At 53.2% G+C, this 18,756-nt stretch overlaps 1 protein-coding gene across 5 annotated transcripts; it reads right to left on the bottom strand.

Moving 5' to 3' along the window:
• Positions 1-4,409: 4,409 nt before the first annotated feature.
• On the bottom strand, positions 4,410-15,163 carry Cyb561 (cytochrome b561). 5 transcript variants are annotated; one of them, XM_085695937.2, is made up of 8 exons: positions 10,738-10,870; positions 9,909-10,014; positions 9,577-9,673; positions 8,298-8,509; positions 7,340-7,438; positions 6,981-7,084; positions 6,387-6,544; positions 4,410-6,199 (listed from the first exon to the last, which is right to left on the bottom strand). In XM_085695937.2, the coding sequence occupies exons 4-8, from the start codon at positions 8,494-8,496 to the stop codon at positions 6,007-6,009; spliced, it is 753 nt and encodes a 250-aa protein (XP_085552063.1). In that variant the 5' UTR covers positions 8,497-8,509; positions 9,577-9,673; positions 9,909-10,014; positions 10,738-10,870; the 3' UTR covers positions 4,410-6,006. The 5 variants fall into 5 exon arrangements, with proteins under 5 accessions (XP_085552063.1, XP_085552067.1, XP_085552062.1 ...); XM_085695941.2 differs by lacking the exons at positions 9,909-10,014; positions 10,738-10,870 and adding an exon at positions 15,019-15,163 and having other exon boundaries at positions 9,555-9,673; XM_085695936.2 differs by lacking the exons at positions 9,909-10,014; positions 10,738-10,870 and adding an exon at positions 15,019-15,163.
• Between the last annotated feature and the right edge of the window lie 3,593 nt (positions 15,164-18,756).

Here is an 18,756-nt window from a genome sequence, read left to right as displayed (position 1 = left end):
CCTGGTGTCCAGTGCTTTTCTCCTCCGTGCTCTGTCCAGGGAAGTGGCTTCCAAACTCACCCTTACCTGAAACGGCAATGCCGAGGATGCCACCCCAGAGATAACTCAGCGGTTGAGGCTAAGGCCACACTCCTGATGACCTGCTTGCTCAGAGTCATGCCATCTGCATCTGTTCATCCAGTTGTTGGGTGTCTCTGAAGTGAACACTGATGGCCCAGCACATCTCTAGAACTGCGGTGAAGACTGGCTGGCCGTGTAAGCATCTCTGAGGTAGACTCTGATAGCACTTGAGGGGGACATGTGTTAGTGTGGGGTTAAAGTAGCCTTAGTTTTCAGTAGCAGCTTTGCAGGAGCACTGTCCTTCCTTTAGTTTGCTTGTTTGGAATGAGTTTGACTGAATAACCCTGGCTTCACTGTCCTTTCTCGGGCTTAGCCATAAACTCCTGAATTCATGATGTCTTTGCCTTAGCCTCCCAGGCCTGGCACAATCAGTCCAGCCTGTGTGCCACAGTCACCTTCAGAGGAGAGAAGGCTCTGGAAGGAACCACGTCTGCAAAACCATTTGCTTCATTAACAACTAGAATTTTTTTTAAAGATTTATTTATTTATTTATTTATTTATTTATTTATTTATTTATTTATTTATTATGTATAGTATCTGTCTGTATGCTTGCTGGCCAGAAGAGGGCACCACATCTCATTACAGATGGCTGTGAGCCACCATGTGGTTGCTGGGAATTAAACTCAGGACCTCTGGAAGTGCAGTCAGTGCTCTTAACCTCTGAGTCATCTCTCTAGTCCATACAAAATTTTTTTTAAGTTTGCAAACATCAGCTTTTAAAGGATTCCTGGGGCACTGAAAGAATGAAACAAGGTAGAGTTTGAGGGGGAAAATAATTCTTAAAAGAATTTTCCTAGATAAAAAGCCACTCAGTGAAGCAGTGAGCAGCAGATGTCTTCGTGGGTTCTCGGAAGTTCCTCATTACTCCATCTCTTACTAGTTGCCTTATGGGTCGGTGCTGCCTTATGCTGGTCTATGAAGAAGCTAGACTCCATTGGACTGGGAAAAGTCAGGCAGCATCTAGTGGAGGGGAGGGGAGCAGGACAGCTTAAAAGTCAAGCCACGGGAGCATGGAGCCCCTGATGACTGAGTCCTTGGGTTCCCAGTAGTGGCCTGGAAAGCCCAGGGTAACGGCTCAGAGTCGCTCTCTCATCTGGGCTGGATTGCACCCAGAGACTGTGCTAGGGACTGGACATTGCAGTGACACACAGCAAGCCACTTTCGTCAGAGCGTCCATGGTCTTTCTCCTGGAGCAAGGCTCCGGTGTGAACCCTTATTTGCTTAGAAGTATTTAAAGCGCATGGCTGAGAACGTGTCACAGGCTGTTCCATAAAATGTGGCGGAGGGGGGAAGGTTACTGCCACAGCCTCCAAACTTGTTTCTTCCTACCTTTCTTGGCAACTCTTTAAAAACAGTTTTTACTTACTGAGAATTTCATACATGTATATTTTGGTCATATCCACCCTCAGGTCTTTACTCCTCACAGACCTCTTCCATATCTCCCTCCCAACTTCATGAGTTTTTTTTTTTCTTTTTAACTCGCTGAATCTAGTTAGTGCTACAAGTATGTGCTGGATGTCAGGCCATCTGTTGGAGCAAGAGTAACCTAGCAAGGGCCACATCCCCGAAGGAAACAGACTGTCCTTCCCACAGAAGCCATCAGCTAGTGCCTCTGCTAGGGGCCTGGGCCTTTCGGCTGACTTGATCTGGTGCAGGTCGCATGCATACAGCTGTAATTGCTGTGAGTTGGTGTGCAGTGGCCCTATCATGTCCAGAGACACTTTACAGCAATCCTTGGCACTTAAGCTGTCTCTGCACCTCCCTTCCTTCATACTGATCCCTGAGCCTCCGGGAGAGGGATGAGGCATTATATCACTCAACACTTTGATCGCTTTTTATAGAACTGCCATCTGCTGGGAAGACAAGCTTCTCTGGTGAGAGTTTAGAGTTGCCTAAGTATTTAGAGAATAAGTTGATACTATGTCCATTTAGCAAAAGAAGAGAAGTTTAATGACCTTTAGAGTCAGTTCTTGGGCCACAGGTTCTTGGGCCAGTCATACGAGCCGTGACTATGGAACAGGCCTTAAATTCAGTCAGAAGGCTGTTGGTTACCCCCCAGAACATCCATGCCACTATGATACCAACAGACATCTTTCCAGGCTGGTCATTGTTGCAATTGGCAAGTGTTCACAATGACTGGTTTTAAAAGCCAGGATCAGGGGAAATTCTGTATTCTTTACACGAGCCTCTAATGGATGGCCCTTTCTCCAGAATGCTGTGTCTGAGCAGATCCTGAGAGCTGAAGTTTCTCAAAAGCACAGAGGCAAAGGCAGAGCTCAGAATCTCTCCACCCTGCTGCTGCTTCTCTCAAACGGGTGGTCAAGGTGAAAACCATCAGAAGGGCACTGAAAGAGGCCCAGGCACTGGGCCCAGATGCAGACCTTGCTACACATGGCTCAAATTCAAAAGAGTTGATGTGAGGACCTCTCAGGACCCCAAAGCCAGCTAGAGGGAGCCCTTGCTCTCATCGAACTTAAGATCTGCATAGGAGTCAGAGCAGTGGTATAGCCTTGGCCTCCAGTGTCTGGCATCATTTGAAAATTCACAATGAGAGCACAAGATTCAGGGTAACCCCAAACCCAGAAGTAAGATGAGACCTAGCACTCACAATCAGGATCTCCCTGCCTTCTCCCACCAGGAGAAGCCTGTGTTTGACATTGATAGTTTGCGCATGCACTAAGCCATGTGCTTTAGATACCTTTAAAGAAGTGAAAGTCCACAAGGAAGCCTTGGTTGAAAGTGGTGGTTCTCAACCTGTGGGTCACGACTCCTTTGGGGACCAAATGACTTGCACAGGGGTCACCTAAGAGTACTGGAAAACAGATAATTTACATTATGATTCCTAACAGTAGCAATGTTACAGTTATGAAATAGCAAAATAATTTTGTGGTTGGGGGAGTCGCTACAACATGAACTGTATTAAAGGGTCACAGAGTTAGGAAGGTTGAGAACCACTGGTTTAGAGGAAAGACCTTGATTCTGGCTCCTATACAGCAACCAGCAACAAGATAAAGCTGAGCAAATGCTGGAAAACCACTTATGAGAGGATTTCCTGTAAACTCCCTTCAAATAGCGAGCTCCAAGCCAGGCAGTGGTGGCGCACACCTTTAATCCCAGCACTCAGGAGGCTGAGGCAGGTGGATCTCTGTGAGTTCCTGGTTTACAGAGTGATTTCCAGGACAGCCAGTACTGTTACACAGAGAAACCCTGTCTCATAAAACAAAAAGAAAGAAATAGCTCTCTAGTAAGTTATTTTTAGCTTTATTTCTGTCATTGGGGGTATTTATTTCTGTTTGTTTGTCCTGATACAGAACCTTACCTATGCTAAGTAAGTACTCTACCACCTCCAGTCCTGTTATTTTAAGATGGGGTCTGCCCTTGTAGTTCAGGCAGGCCTCAAGATCCTCCTGCCTGCCATGTGCTGTGATGAGACATGCATAGGTAGGCACAGTGAGACCCACCCAGATTTTCCATGAGCATAGCTCCTGCATGAGTCACATTAATCAACCTAACACAGAGTCTCAGCTCATTCTTACAGACGATGTACTTGGGCATCAGCCTTCCCAGGATCAGGCAGGTAAAAAACCAAGGAAAGCTCTGAAAGGACCTCAGAGTTGGCACAAGACATCCCAATACTAAGTTCTCAGCACAAAGGAGATTTATTTGCCCCCGAGGGACAAAGACAGGGATAGAGGATGAGGGAGAAGGGGAAAGGAATAGGGAGCGGGGAAGGATGCTTGCCCTGGAGGGACAAAGGATTGCCTCTGGAAGGAGAAGAGACAGATGTGGCCCATAGGCAAATGGCGGTTTATAAAAGGTACAAGGGGAAACCCCGTGTTGGGAAGAGTTGGTTCGTTTTGATTGAGCATGTCAGTTGGGATAACCAAAAGGGGGCTTTTGATTGCTGGACTGCTATAGTTTGATAGCTGGATCTTAATGGTCAGCCTCAGGAGGAGGAAGTGGCTAGATGTAACTAGCTTTCGGAATGTAGTCTACAGTTTAGCAAGGCAGAGGAATGGGGGAGAAGGGTAAGAGAAAAACTGTGGGTGCAGTGTTTGCCATGCTCGGGACTCCTCCAGCCCTCCAGGATCCCCTCCACAGGGGCCAAAGCCAACCACCACAGAGACCTGTCCGTCCTGTGCTGAGAATCTGCCAGTCACTTTATCTGCCGTGCCCACCCTGGGGACAGTTTCTCTCATCCCTAGTAGAACTAACGTCGGAATCTGACGGCATACATAAAGCTTTGAATCCTTTTCTTGCCTCCTCAAATGAAAACAGAAGGCGAGTGGTTGGCTGGAGACATTTATTGATTCATCCGTTGCACCAACAACACACTGTACGTCACAGGAGACAGCCACAGGCAAACACAAGAAACCACACACATCTGCTTGGGGGCCTTCTTTGGTCCTAAGTCATGTATCATACACTCTGGCAGAAAGACTAGTTTACAGACTCTCGATGAGTTCTAGTTTTCTGTATAGTCTGGCACGGGAGATTCACAATGGTACTCAGGGTTTGTCTAAAGACAAGTCTCCCACATGTAAACATTTGACTGTATCGGTGTGCCAGCTGATGAAAGAACCGATAAGATCCCTATCCTTGCAGCATACGCAATTGAAACTGGAGGCGAACCCCACCATCCCTGCAAATGGAGAGCTGGAGGGAGGCCAGGGTGATGGGCAGCCCCGGGGAGAGGGGCCTCCACCACTGCTGGAGAAAGACACCCACAGCACAGTTACACAAGAAATCTGACAGAAGGTTGGCCTCTTGACCTAAAGGAATTATCAGGTTCAGAAACTGCTAATCTCCTTGCTAAGTTAACCATGTCTGTCACAAACAGTGAGTCTCCTCAAGGCCCAGGAGAGGAGAGAGCATCTGCCAAGCCCAAGAAGCACGAGACCAATGCTCTAATCACATTATTTCTAGACTCAAGCCAAGCAGTGACTCAGCTAACAACACAGGCGGCAGGGGCTGAAGCTGTGTGCAGACACAGGAGACAAAGCCCATCCCTCTATCCACTTCAGTCCTATTGTCCAGGGAAGACGGACCCAGGTGTGGGAGGTCAGTAATCCTCCAGGGCTGCTTCAGCCAAATGGGGCAACCCAGAACCCCCCTGGAGAGTAAGACAAACAGCAGAAGGTATGGGACCTACCCTCCCAGAGCCTGCCCAGGCTGGCCTGCAAAAGGAAACCAGGGCTCAGCCCCCTGTTGGAGGGAGGAACTGCCTGGATGGGCAGCTGGAGGCCAGGAGGCCCCTCGCTGCCAGCAGCCTGCCCTCATCCACCAGGGCAGGTACATACTTGTGTTCTGAGCACCTAGCCCCTTCGCTGAAAAGCCTATTTAAGGCTCAGGGGTTGAAGACCAGAAAGGTCCCCAACAGTGTGGACCTTTGGCCAAGCCACATGGCTCCTTCAGGGGCTGGACTCAGTCCTTTGGGGGAACTCAATCTGAACACCAGCATACTTTACACATCGTATCACTTGCTCTACTGCCAAGGATGTGTGCTTCCCAAGCTGCTGGAACGCCTGGGTTGAATACACAAGCAGCAGGCTTGGCTTTTCCACACCAGTCCCTCAGCCATCAGCTGCCTGGAGGGTGGAGCTAGCTCCCCTAAGGACCAGGACCAGGCTTGACCCCCAGTCCCCTTGACCAAGCTTTCTGCACGTGAATGGGCAGCAGGGGGTACAGGCAGGGCCTACACGTGGCTCACAGGATGCATCAGAAGCTACAAGCAAGGAAGGGAAAGCAGAGGACAAAGCCAAAACCTGGAATCCCACTAAACTAACACTGCTGTCCCGCACTCCTGGACCTAAAGTTTCAGGCTCTGCAGGGAGGAGCAGAAAGATATCCAGAAACCCACAGAATCGGGAGGATCACCCAAGGCCGTCACTGGGGACTGGGGCTGTCTCCCTCTGTCAGCGTCTTGAAGTCCATAGATAGCGCCTGCTCTTCAGCCTGGGAAGGCCGTTTCCAGTCAGCTTGAGCCAAGATGTAGAGCACAACCACCCCAAAGCAGAGCAGCAGCAGGCCCAGCACATTGGCTAGGACCCCCTCGGGTTCGAACTTGCTGTATTTGCTCCTGTAGGGCAGGGTGAATGGAGAAGCCACCAAGGGTCCCAGTTAGGGCAAGTGCAGCCCAGGCCTTAAAGATGCCTTGGGTTTCTCAGCGCCAACCCTTCCACCCTCCCAGTGAGAAAAGCCAGCTCAGAAAGAGGCTTCCAATGAAGCAGGGGGCACTCAGGGCCCTGCCTCTTCAGGACACTTACCCAAGTTTGAACAGCAGCGCCTCCTTCAGGCCCAGGAGGGCTGTTCCCACAGAGAGAAGGAAGATGGTGGCACCATAAAATATGTGCTGTGGGCGGTACCGGCTCCGCAGAGAGAACGAAGCTCCCGGGAACAGGAAGAAGCTGAAACCCACGAGCCACTAAAAGGAGAAAGGACTATGCTGAGCCATGAGCTGGCTGTGACCTAACTAACAGGAGGCCACCAAAGTATCCCTGCGTCCCCTCGAGTGCCAGAAGTGCAGCAGAACATTTATAGGAAAGGTGGCCTGATCCCCAAGACTGGAAGCCGTTTGCCTTGAGGTCTTGGACCGCCAGCAGCAGGTTCATCACCCCACGATTCGAGAAGCTGAGGCACATGACTCAACACTTACATAGCATCAGTGGGAAGGACAAAGGGGCCTGGGGCACCCTGGCCTCTGGAATCCTAAGCTTATACCCAGTTCAGCCTCTGAAAACAGCATCCAACTAAACTGACCAGCTCTCTCTCCTTTGGACATGAACCCTGGAAAATGGGCCCCTCTATGGCACACCTGAGCCCCACTACCCTCCCCTCCCCCAATCTGGGGTTAGACTCACCTGTACAAAATAAAGAACAAAGACTAAGATCCCACACCAGCTGTGCAAGCTGTACAGGTCTGAATAGCTCTTCTTCCTGTGATAGTCGAACACGGCCACCAAGCCTGGAGCGGAGGCAGGGGCCATATGAGGACAGGGCTGGACATGGAAAAGGGAGAGGAGGGGAGACCCGGGGGAAACTGCTAGCCAGAACTTCTGGGCTTTGGTCCAGCTGATGATGGCCAGCATCCCGTCCCTGCCTGGGATGCCGGAGGAGGAGAGTGGGGCAAGGCCAAGCAGCCTGGGGCAGGGACTGTCTACCCAGCTGCGGGAGCCTGAAGCAGCAGGTGGAGAAGGAAGGGCTGCACCCAAGAACTCACCCACCAGGGCGATGATGAGAGCAACGACATGAAGCAGCCCATGGAGGATCTTGGTAGTGCGTTTGGCTTCTTTTCTGAAGACACGGTACACCAGGAGAGCTTGTGGAAGCGGAAAAAGCTTTCAGTGTACAGGCCTGTGCTGGACACACTGGCGAGCCTGGCTGCCTAGACAAAGGTCTGTGCCAGGAGCGTCTTAAGGTTGGACAATTACAGAAACTGGAGGAGGGAACAGGATTGCACAGGGACCTTGCACCCATCCTGGTTTTGGTCGAGGGTGCCCTTGTCTACCCCATGCACACTCAAGGACCAGGAGAGGAGGCTGTGTCACACTTCCTGCCACCATCAGAGGCAGCAAAGGCAGGACTCTGCCCTGAGCACCCACTCAGAGCAACTGCTGGGCCTGAGCGCCGCGTGGCCTTGCCAGGTGTCCTATAACTCATTGATTCGGGAGCTCAGGATTCGTCATGCAGTCAAACTGCGGTGCTGGCCAGGCTCAGTGTACCTATTAGCAGAGTGCGATTCTGGAGCCTTCCTAGGTAGGTAATCACTGTGATTGGCAGGCAGACTCCCAGCTTCCAAGGCTTAATGTGATCCTGCCCAATCTCCACTGCTACTGGGCGGGGAGGAGGGCAGGGCCTCTGGATGCCTCCTAGGACCTGCTGCTGGGAGGTGGCTGTCAGAACCACCCCCACCCAGCTCCCTGAAGGCAGTACTCAGGCCAAGCACCTGCTGGGACTTATCCCAGGGACAAGCACTCTAGCTCAGCCATGTCTCCATTCAACAATCACACATGTACATGTGTCTACTTTCCCAACTTCCAGCTGCCCCTGAAGACAGTGTAGCTCGCCACTCAGGCTGGCTCTGCTGTAGAAGGCAGCCATGGCCCCTGAGATGCCACCTGCTGAGGGCAGCTATTACCCTCCAGCCCCAGGTTCCCTGGACTAGCCCCAGGACTCACCATCTCCTTGCAAGAAGATCATGCCTATGACCATGCAGAGCGGGTGCACGTTAAACTGCAGCGAGCTGTCCCAGGCAATGCCACCTCGGTACAGACCCAGCCATGCGCCAGTCACAGCCACCACGGTGAGGCCCAGCAGCTGGGAGAAGGCCACGTAGTACGGCAAGGCAGCAGGGACGGAGGCACCACCGGGCTCCATGCTGAGACCCCAGCTACAGGAGACACAGAGGTCTAGTGAGCCACCCACGGCCTTCAGAAGGCGCACTCTGCCTCGTGGCAGCTGCAGCCTCCTCCACGCCAGAGTGTAAGCTGTGCACCCTAGCTTTCCCACATTCAAGACCACTGCCATCATCCTGGGGTGGAGTCCCAAATCCTAGGAACACTTCACCAGGAGGCCAGGCCTACCCACAGAGGCAAACCTGACCTGGGTTCTGTGTACATGGGAGGGCACAAGTTTATAAACATCCCGAGTTTGGATGACAGCATGGGCCCCATCCCTGGGTTATAATTCCTGTTTCCTGAGGCCCTGGGTGTTCTGGGGTGAGGTTGACAGATACATCAGAAACACAAGCATATACCCTGAAGGTGCAGAGCTTACCACTCCTTTCTCCAGATAGATGGAAAAGTCCTTCCTGGGTAGGAATAGTAGCCTTGCTCCTTCACCGATTTGTAAGCCTCAAGCCCTAATCCTAATGGAGAGCCATGGACACCCCAGACAGTCCCCTTGTTCTACGTAGCTGTGTTCTGCCCCTGCTGTGCCAGACCACAGGCCACTCCGGGAGCCCCAACTCCATTCCTTCCAGCTCCTTTCCACACCAAGGGTGGGAGGGGATGCTGCCCCCCCCCTCAGATGAGGTTTCCAGAACTAGGGGCCCCAGCAGTGTGACCTCATAAGCACCTGCTGAACTGCCAGTGGTCTATGCAGGAAGACAGAGCAGGCATGTTACCATATGAGGAGACACCACCTGTACCAGGAGCCCCATGGAAGGCTCTGGTGCATGCAAGCCTCCCCATGCAGCTCAGACCAGCTCTCAACCCTCCCCTGGCGTGTTCTCCTGTCCCCACTGTTCCCATTAGGAAAGAGGTGGAGGGGAGCAATCTGCTCTGGCCTCTGTTCCTCTTGCCTCAGGGCTGGCAGTGGGACTCAAAGGTCCCACTCGGGCTAGACAAGACGACCACCAGTGCCAGCTCTGCTGGAACATCAGTGCTCCAGCCTCCTGTCCCTCCCTAGACAGACAGGGCCTCCCAGACAACCACCTCTCCCAGCAGCAGTGAGTACCAGAAGGTGTGAGGCAGTGGCGAACAGAAGCTGTGGCTGCTGCTTCCCCAGCACTAGCCAGCTAGTTAGTGCTCCAGCTGGGGCCTGGGAGCAGCTCCTGCATTTGAAAAGAACAAGGCAGTTAATACACTCTGTGAACAGACCAAAGCAAGTCACCCGCGTCCCCGCATGCTCTGGTCAGAAACACATATACATTTCCCATGGAAACAGGCTCAGGACATCGTCTAACCCATCTTCATGTACTGGCATAGCACACACATCTCTTCATGTAGATGAACATACTTCTGCCTCCAATGAGGCAGAACAACTTCACACCACCACACTGTACTTGCCTCTGTCTCTAACTGAGCTCCTAACTCCTGCTGGCTGGCTCTGCCGTCCTGCACTGTACATACAGGGGGCCTCTCAGCCTTCTTGGGATAGGCACCGCTTGGAGACCTGTGTGAAGCAGGCTGGCCTCGTTCTCAAATTCTTGACATGTTCTTTCAAGTCATCCCTGCTAAGTGGGAAGTCTTTCTGAAGCTCTAGTCAGGAGTGAACCCCGATTTCTGGACCTCTTGCTGCTATTCCTATCTGTCCCTCACGTGACTGCAAAGTCTCCTGCCTATGCGGTCTTCCTCAGATTCCCACTGCACTGCCACGTCAGCCACATCCAACATCAGTGTCCTTCTCCCATCACAGATCCCAGACAGCCTCGGGCTGCCCCCTCTTGCCCTGGGGTCTATGGAAGGTTACATAGCCCAAGGACTCCCAGATCTCTGTCATTACTTTCCTCTCTGCCATCTTTGTTGCCCTGCCAGACCAGGACACAAGCCTCTCTCTTTTCAATCGGCCGGACACACCAGGACATGCCTTGCTTCCCTAGTCAGACCACCCTTGCCAGCCAGAGAAATGCCCGCTGCCATGTGATCCTAATGTGTCCTTCTGCAGCCCTGCTATGTTCCCACCAGGTCCACGTGGAGGCTTCAGCTCCCTGACTGGCAACACAGCCTGCGGTTGGCACCCTCCTCCTGGTGAAGCCCAGCTTCCTGCCCCCTGCTCCGTGCTGCCTACACTGCCCTGCAGATTCACTCCAGAGCAATGGCATCTTGCTCACTACTTTGTCCCCAAGTGCAGCTCAAGCCCCTCCTAAGTCCTCAAGGCTCCCCAGAACTTCCTTACCCTCTTGGGTTCTGTTCTAGATTAATCCCGCGATGCTCTCTACTGAAGACAAGGTCACTCCACCCTTCTCCAAGACCTCTCAGGTATCCAGCAGAGACTGCTGTCCCCCTGCTGTCCTTTGTCCTGCCTCCTCTCCAAGTCCCTCCTCCCCCCCCCCACCCCCGTTATTAGATTCATCTCCCCAGAGCCCGGAGCACAGCAGAATCTGATTAGCTCCCAGTGAGAGAGAAAGCAAGAACAGGTGACCTGCCATGGTTTGTCAGACTTCAGACGAGACAAAGGGCAGATCTGGGCCACGGGGTCAGCCACTTGGTCAGCCATAGCCTGCTTTTCCATCCTAGTCAGTCTCATAGGCAGAAATCCCAGTGAAGGTCTCTTCACAAGGTAGCGAGAGAGAGGGTGGCTTTACCATCTCTCACTGGAAATTCAGTCCTGAATTCCTGTGACGTGAGCGCCCGCGTGCTGCCTACACACACCACCCAGGGTGAGGCAGAACTCTTCTGTGTCAGGGGGGCAGGGACCCCATGCTCTGCACCGGGCGGGCGCTTCCTACCCTCTCTGTTTAACCCTCAGCAGTACTGTGAGCGAAACAAGAGTGTTTGTCACCCCGGTGTCACAGATGGGAAACTAGGACTCAAAGGCAATAAAGTCCGCTCATAGTAACCATCAGCAAATTAGCTGATCCACTCGCGGCTGCTGCCTGTGGCCGCAGCTGTTAGAGACTGGAACGCCACAGCAGGGGCTTCCGGGCGAGTGTTAATGGTAGCAGGTGTTTTAAATAGGGCCATAGAGAGCTGGGGATGTAGCTCAGTGACAGACTTGCTGGGCCTACTCAAGATCCTGGATTTACTCCCCTGTTCCCCCAGCACTGCCGAAAATGGGATGGGGGCAGGGCAGGGAATGGGGATTAAAAACTCAGGCAACCCTGCATGGCCCTTCCCACCATGATACAGAAAAGGCACCATCCTTTGACAAAAGGCACAGTCCTCTGCTCTCCTCCCCAGGGGTCGAGGTCTCCACCAGCACAGTGGTTCTGAACTTCCCAGTGCCCAGTAGCTAGGGTGACGCTGTCACACTTTCCAAACACTAAGCCAGTCAAGGCTCTGGTGGCCCCTGCTGAATAAGGGACTCCCCCGGGTCCCTGCTCACGCTCAGTACTGCCACAGCAAAGAACAGGTGCTGCCCACAGCTCTCCGGGAGAAAATGGGTACAAGCGGGAGAAAGGGGGTGTCAGAGGAGTGCCTGAGCAGCGGAGACTCAGTTTCAATTTACTCTCAGGTAGGGCACCCAGCCAAATGGTCCTGGGAGCAAGAAAGTCAGCCTGAGGAGAAAGCGAAGCAGCCTGGCCTCCGAAAGAAAACGGGGTGCTTTTGGTGCGAAGCTGAGGCGACAAAGTGATGCCAGAGGCGTGAGAGGGGCTGCCAGCTACAATCCCAGCACTCAGGGGCTACGGCAGGAGAATTCCAAATTCCAGGCCAGCCTGGCAAAAAATTATTGAGTTGCCCTGTGCCTCACGGAATCCTTTGGTAAAAATGCTCCCTGCTGCACTCAGTTCAGGATAGCTAAGAGCTCTCTGTGCCTGGGGCAGATGTCCCCAAGGCTCTGGAGAGAGTGGCTCCGCCTGTGGCATGCCTGCATCTGCAAGCTTCAAAAGGGTTTGAGTTGTTCCCCTGTGAGCATGCACCTGTGCATCATGGTCCCTGGTCACCCCAACAGTGAGAGCACCCTACCCTTCCTTCCAATGTGGATGCTGCTCCCTATAACCTGTCCTCACCTGTGTCCCCGAGCAGAACATGGGCTATGTGTTCCACAGCCTGGAAATGGCCACTCTCGACCCTAGGTTTCCTTGGCTTCCACAGACCTGTGTTCTCCCTCCCTTTCCCTCCTTCCCCATTCTTTTTATTTCTTTCAAGACAGGGTTTCACAGTGTAACCTAGGCTGGCTTCTAACTTGACATCCCCCTGCCTCAGCCTCCTGACTCCAACATCACACTTGATTCATGCCAGAGTCTTGCAAGGAATGGGGGCTCATGTGGCCCCTTACATGGCTACTCCCCTTCCTTCCTTAGAGTTCAGGGTGGGGTGACAGATCTCCGAACTGTGACAGTCAAGTAGATACACCCCCAATCTCTACGCACCACCTGCAGACTGGCTCCCACTTAATGCAATCACACAGGGACACAGCTACCCGCAGGGCTTAGCCTGTGCTGAACATCACGCTCCCTCTCCAGGCCCACTGTGCTTTATTAAAAGGCAACCATGCCTAACCTCATTACTGGTACCAGACACTGCTCATGCTGTACAGCCCAGGAGGCAGCAGTGGGGCAGAGGAAAGCTGGACAGTAGGAAACCTGGCTTGGCCACAGCCCTCCCTATCAGCTGCAGGCTTTAAGTGAGTTAGAAAAGACTACAGTGGGGGCAGGGACTAGAGCTTTCCTTGATGGGTGAGACCCTAAAATGAGACGAGACCAAAGGTGAAAAGAAGCGGAGCCGTTGCACAGGGCACCCAGGACGCTCCAGGCAGAAAGTGGGTCCGAGTCTGCGCCAGAACCCGGAACAGTTAAAAAACAAAGGGGCTCTTCCGTTTCAGAAGGGGAAAGATGCACTTTAAAGGTTGAAATGATTTAACTTTTAATCCAATATGCATGTTGTCTTTGTAGAAAATTTGAAAATGCCCTTATGTATTTTTATGGAGGAAAGCCCCGTGAACACCAAAGCACCCAGCACATCTCAGAGTTGCAATGCAGCCTGGGCCACAAATAAGTCAATTCAGAGTGTGTTCCACTGGTTACTGCTGTGTCCCTTCTCCGAGCTGGCCTCCTCAGCTCTAAGGGGGAGGGGCATGTAGACCTACATTACCGGACTGCAGAAAAGTTAAATGGAAAAAATATGCCCAAAAGCCTGGTACAGTGCCTGCCACCTGGTGAGCGCTCAGCCAAACAGCAGTTGAACAAAAATGGTATCCCTGAAGGTCATAAACAGCACAACCCCCCCCCCCAATCAGGCCACCTGTTCCTCCTGCCCACCACCAACCCATGCCCCATTTATTCTATTATAGAAACTTCTAGAGTATGGAAGACTGTCAAACAGTCTGCATTGAATTGTTGTTGTTGGGGAGTGGTGTTGAACCAGCACCTCCCTCTGTAGCCCAGGCTGGCTTTAAACTTGCAATCTGCCTGCCTCAGCCTCCTGAACCCTAGGGTCACAGCCCCTTGTTGCCACACATGACCCAGATGGTAGTTTTAATCTCTGAAATTTTATATTCCCACTTTTATTCTAATTAATTATGAGTTAATTCGAAAATGGAGAGTGGAGCTCGGCATGGTGGCCTTGAATCCCAATGCTCAGATATCTGCAAGTTCAAAAAGCCTGCGCTCTGCCTACCCAGGCACAGGGGCAGGGCAGGGTAGGGCATCTGTGGGCGATCCTACTTCTGGTTCCAGGAGCTCCTCCTTCCCACAAGGGGTGGGGCTTGAGCAGACCAGGATTTTCCACCCAGGTCCAAGTGCGGGAAGCAATCCCGGTATTTAAGGGAGGTGCTTTGCTTTGCTTTGTTTTGCTATGAAAAGAACAGGACAGAATCCAAGAGATGGAACTTTTCTTAAAGAATTTTATAAAACTCTCAGATTGCCAAGACAGAATGGCAATTAAAAGGGAAGCCAGAGTCCACAGGAACCCTTCTGTGACTTGTAATGCCCCACGAGAAAAAGGCTAGGGGTAAGAGAAGTGACCGGAAAGGGGAGGTGGCCAGGTCACCACCACCAGGCGTCAAAGGTGACAGCAGATCCCTCCCTCCGAGAAGTTCCGCACCTCCAAGGCCAAAGCATGAAGCCAGGCTTTGACCCAGTCTAGGAACTTCTAATTCCACCCGAGGGAAGCAGAAGAAAGGATCTACCTGGCCCGCACTTGAGCGCAGGAACCAGCCGCGGGAACAGTGGGGGGTTCAGCTAAGAACGGACGTGGCAAACGCAGATGGGTCCACTCCCACCCACTTTATTTTAGAATATAGTCACAGACCCCTAGACTTGAACTCAGGTCCCCATTCTAACTCCAGCAGAGATGCGGCCCGAGATCCCCAGGCCGCCTCTCCCGGTTCCCAGCAGCAGGAACTCACGCATCAGGCCGCCGCCTCGCGGGGCCACTGCAGGGGACAGGCGGGGCGGGGCCCCGGTCGGCGCGGGCAGGTGCGCGCGGGAGAGCGGCTCGAAGCCCGGCGTCGCCTGGCCCCAGTCCCCGCCGCCCCTCCGCGTGGAACTCGGCTCCCTGGCACCCAGTCTCCTACCTGGTCCCGCCGCCGCCAGGCCTGTGCGCGTCCCCGCGCCGCGCCGCGCCCCGGCCGCTCTGCCGGTTCCGCGGGCCACGGCGCGACGGCGTCGCCATGGTGACAGCGCGGCGGCCGGGAGGCGGTAGCACGCATGAGGAGGCTACGGTCACCTGCGCCGGAAGTACCGCCAGGCGCGGGCACTCGGGGACCCACGGCCGCCACACCGACCCCGCAGCGTCGGGACCAACGTGGGCAGGAGATGGTTGGCGAGGCGGATGAGGCGCCTCGGTTCCCGGTCTCTAGCCTCTCACTCTCTGCTCTCGCCACTTCGGAACCCGGGAAGCCGCTAGGTGTCAGGCCGTGCCTGGGTCCAAGCTCAGCTCCAGTAACCCTAGGGTCACCTCTCCCAGCCCCCGTGGGCGGAGATGGCACTTTTCACTTTACTGGAAGGCTGGGAATAACCCTGTCCTTCCCGCCTCTGCACACCCGCCACACGGACGCAGTTGTTGATAGTTTACCTCCCTCTTTTTTTCCACTCCAGGACACACACACTCACTCACACACGGAGGGAGGGGAGGAGGAGGGACACCAATCTAAGGCTGGATACCGTTCGTCCAACTTCTCCTTTAAGGCCTAGGACTGTTGCCAAGGTCTGTACTTAAGACAGGAGGTTGCCAAGGCCGAGGCTGGGAGCTTGGGCAGCGGATCCTGGCCCTCTATCCAGGAAGTGCTACGGGTAGATAAGAACCCAGCTCAGACTTCCTACAAGCTGGGAACAAAAGGTTCTTTCCTGTTGGATGCCTGGCCAGACTCACCAAGAGTCCAAGAATGAGACAGAAATGGGGTATTTCCCCCTGTGCATCAAAATATTTTTGACTGTGGGACTGGCCTCTCCCACCTGCCCTCCCCCAACAAAGGCTCCTCGGAGGAGCTTCCCACAGGCAGAAGCCAGAATTGGGGCGGGGGGGGGGAGGGGTCTTAGAAAGGGTGCTGTCTAGTGTATGGTTGAGACAGAGCCAAGAACCGGAATTCCGTTAAGGTAGTTTTTCATCTGGCGGAAGCGAATGGACATTTTAAGGTAAGCAGCAGCTTCCTTGGTGTGCTAACAGGCAAGCAGCAGGCAATACATGCTTATAAACTGAAGATGGAACAGAGCCATTTCTCATTGTTTGGTGGGTATATTTGGGCTTCTGGGAGGAAAAGGAGGAACAGATTTGGCAATGGAATCTTGTTTAAGTGTTGAGTTCCCTGGCTACAGTGCAGGGCTTCCAGTGCCTTCCAAAGCCAGGGAGACTCCTGCTGGGGATTCATGGAACCCTAGGGGTCCTTGTCACCTCCTCCCTACTCCCCGCATGGTGCTATAGCAGGCTGCAGTGCTTTTCTCTAGAAGGGGGCGTGTGGGGGACACATCCACACACAGTGTTCTCAGGGGACTGCTGAAAGTGTGGTGTCGTACTCCAGAGAAGCTGAGACCTGTGTCCCAGCTTCTGGGGACTTGGCTGTAAAGGTTCCTGCACCCCACTTTAAATGGGGAGCACATCACAGTGCTGTCAAACACTGACATTCAGCCTGGTCCAGCTGCCAGAGTCCCTGGCTCAGAACAGGGGACCTCCAAAACGCCTTTGCCCCTCTTCTGGTGCAGGAATCGCCACCTCCAAAGCTTGAGCCGTGTGCATCTGCAGCTACAATGTAGGGGGCAGAAGGACAATCCCCCACTTCCCTTTCTTGGGCCACCATCCCCTTCCCCTGTGGTTCAGGCTTGGATGCTGAAGATGTTTGTTTACAGAAATCCTCCCTTGGCGCTTGCATCCCCTGCTCTGCTGGCCTCGTGGTTTCTCACATACACAGTGTTGATTTCTCCTTGGAAAAGTCTTTCCTGGGTCATCCCTGAACTCATTCCTGCAAGTCTCCAAGCTCACTGCTTCACAAGGCGTTTCCTGACCACCAACGTGGCACTACAGGAAAGGTGAGAGGTGTGACTACCTCAGACTCGGTGTGCTGGGGATGACTCGGGGGCTCAGAGCCAAAGCTTTAAGGAGCAGAAAGAACACTGAACATGACGGATCCTGTTCTTATAACCAGACTGCCAGATGGAAGACTCACCCTCTACCTGATGGATTCTTTCTCCCCAGAGTTACAAGGCTCAGAAAGCTGAGGGGAAAGTCAGGATTCCCAGTTAAATTTCTATTTTAAAAATTTAGCATGAATATATCCTAATCATTCCTCAAATGTAGCCTGGTCTCCTGTTTTTATTTTAAAGGTAAGTTTTTAAATTTTTGTTCGTCTTGCCATGGAAGCCCAGTGTAAGCTTAGCTCCCAAGGGTTTCTGGGAGTTCCTAGAATCCAGAGGACGAGGAAGAGGGATGCAGTAATCCACACGCCTGAGCCAAACAAATTCATATCAGCTCTGAAAACTGGCCCCTGGCCTGCAGTATCCCTGGCCGGCTCTCAGCCCACACAGCAACATCCCCAGGCCCTATCTACACCATCCTCAGACTCGGGCGGCAGCATCTCCAGACCCCACCTACACCATCCTCAGACTCGGGCGGCAGCATCCTTGGGAACTGTGTATGGTATGCAATGGCTACTGTGATAAAGTTATAAGTAGAATCATGAGTCACTCTGGGGGAAAAGCTGGGCACTGGCCGTGACCGAGAGACCAGAGACCCAGTCAGGATCGGAGCATACATTGGAACAACTGTCATGGGGGCAAGAGTAGCAGCCAGGCAGGACAGTAGCCACCAGTGAAGACAGTGAGTTTACCTGGGACCTCAGGAACACTAAGGGGCCAAGGGACAGAAAAGACTGGGTTGTCACCCCATCCATGGTTGATCCCAAGGCATCTACAGTCAAACAGCAGAAGTGTAGTTACTGAACCCAGATGCGGAGAAGCAGTGAGGGGTGACATTCAGACTGACTGGACCCAAGGGGACAGGACACGGGCTGACTGAGGAACCAGCCCTGTGACGGAAGTGGTGGTGTGATGATATGGGGGTCTTGGTCAGGTTCATGTTCTCTGTCAGCTAAAGAAGTCAAAGGCAGCGAAACTCTCCAGTGCCGCGAACAGGAGCAGACAGACCACAGCTGAAGAAGAGCAAATGATTGGGAGTGAGGACACACGCACACAGCAAACACTCCGAGAAAAAGACCAGCAGGCTGAAGGGGACCCAGGAAGCCAGAAGACCCAGTCTCCCCTCCGGCTGAAGAGTCTTCCTCCCCTGAGTTAGGATTGGTCAGTTAGAAGACAACAGAGTCGCTGATTGGCTCCCAACTGTTGCGTAAACGTGTCCTCGTTTGGCTCTGAACTTGTCGAACCAGTCCGTCAGCAGGTGGTCCTCCCCTGCTGGAAGCCCACAAAGCCTTTGTTTGAAGCTGACAGGCGTTTGTCTCCGGTCAGGGCTGGGAGGAAGAAGATGGCCATCTTGGAAGTTCAGCTTTACGGCCTAGCCACGGCCCTTCTCCCTGTCTGTCTGCCTGCCAAGGAGTTTGTCTAACTCCCTGTCCTTCAGTGTGGCAGCGTTGGGGGTCCATGCTTCTAAGTATCGTTTTCTCCCGTTTTCCTCCCTCCTTTTCCTTGTTCTCTTCCTCCTTCCCTCCCTTCCTCCTTCCTTCTTCTAACGTGGGGGTTACTGGACACCAACTCTGTGCCAGGCATTGTTCTAGGCCCTTGAGAGCCGGTGATAATAAAGGCAGACAAGGGCCCTGCTTTCGTGTAACTCCAGCACGTGCAAAAGGACAAAAAAATCAGAGTGCAAA

The sequence above is a fragment of the Myodes glareolus genome, chromosome 9 (assembly GCF_982192425.1).
Source record: "Myodes glareolus chromosome 9, mMyoGla1.1, whole genome shotgun sequence".
NCBI lineage: Eukaryota > Metazoa > Chordata > Mammalia > Rodentia > Cricetidae > Myodes > Myodes glareolus.
Note: the sequence above shows the minus strand (reverse complement) of the source record. Positions and strands in the feature narration are given on the sequence as shown.

What these genes read in the sequence shown, in the direction of transcription:
- Cyb561 (XM_085695941.2), bottom strand. Translation starts at nt 8,496, where the DNA reads ATGGAGCCCGGTGGTGCCTCCGTCCCTGCTGCCTTGCCGTACTACGTG. An exon ending in TTGTTCTTTATTTTGTACAG is followed by an intron (nt 6,545 to 6,980) that starts GTGAGTCTAACC and finishes TTCTCCTTTTAG; the next exon opens with TGGCTCGTGGGTTTCAGCTT. An exon ending in GCGCTGCTGTTCAAACTTGG is followed by an intron (nt 6,200 to 6,386) that starts GTAAGTGTCCTG and finishes CCTGCCCTACAG; the next exon opens with GAGCAAATACAGCAAGTTCG.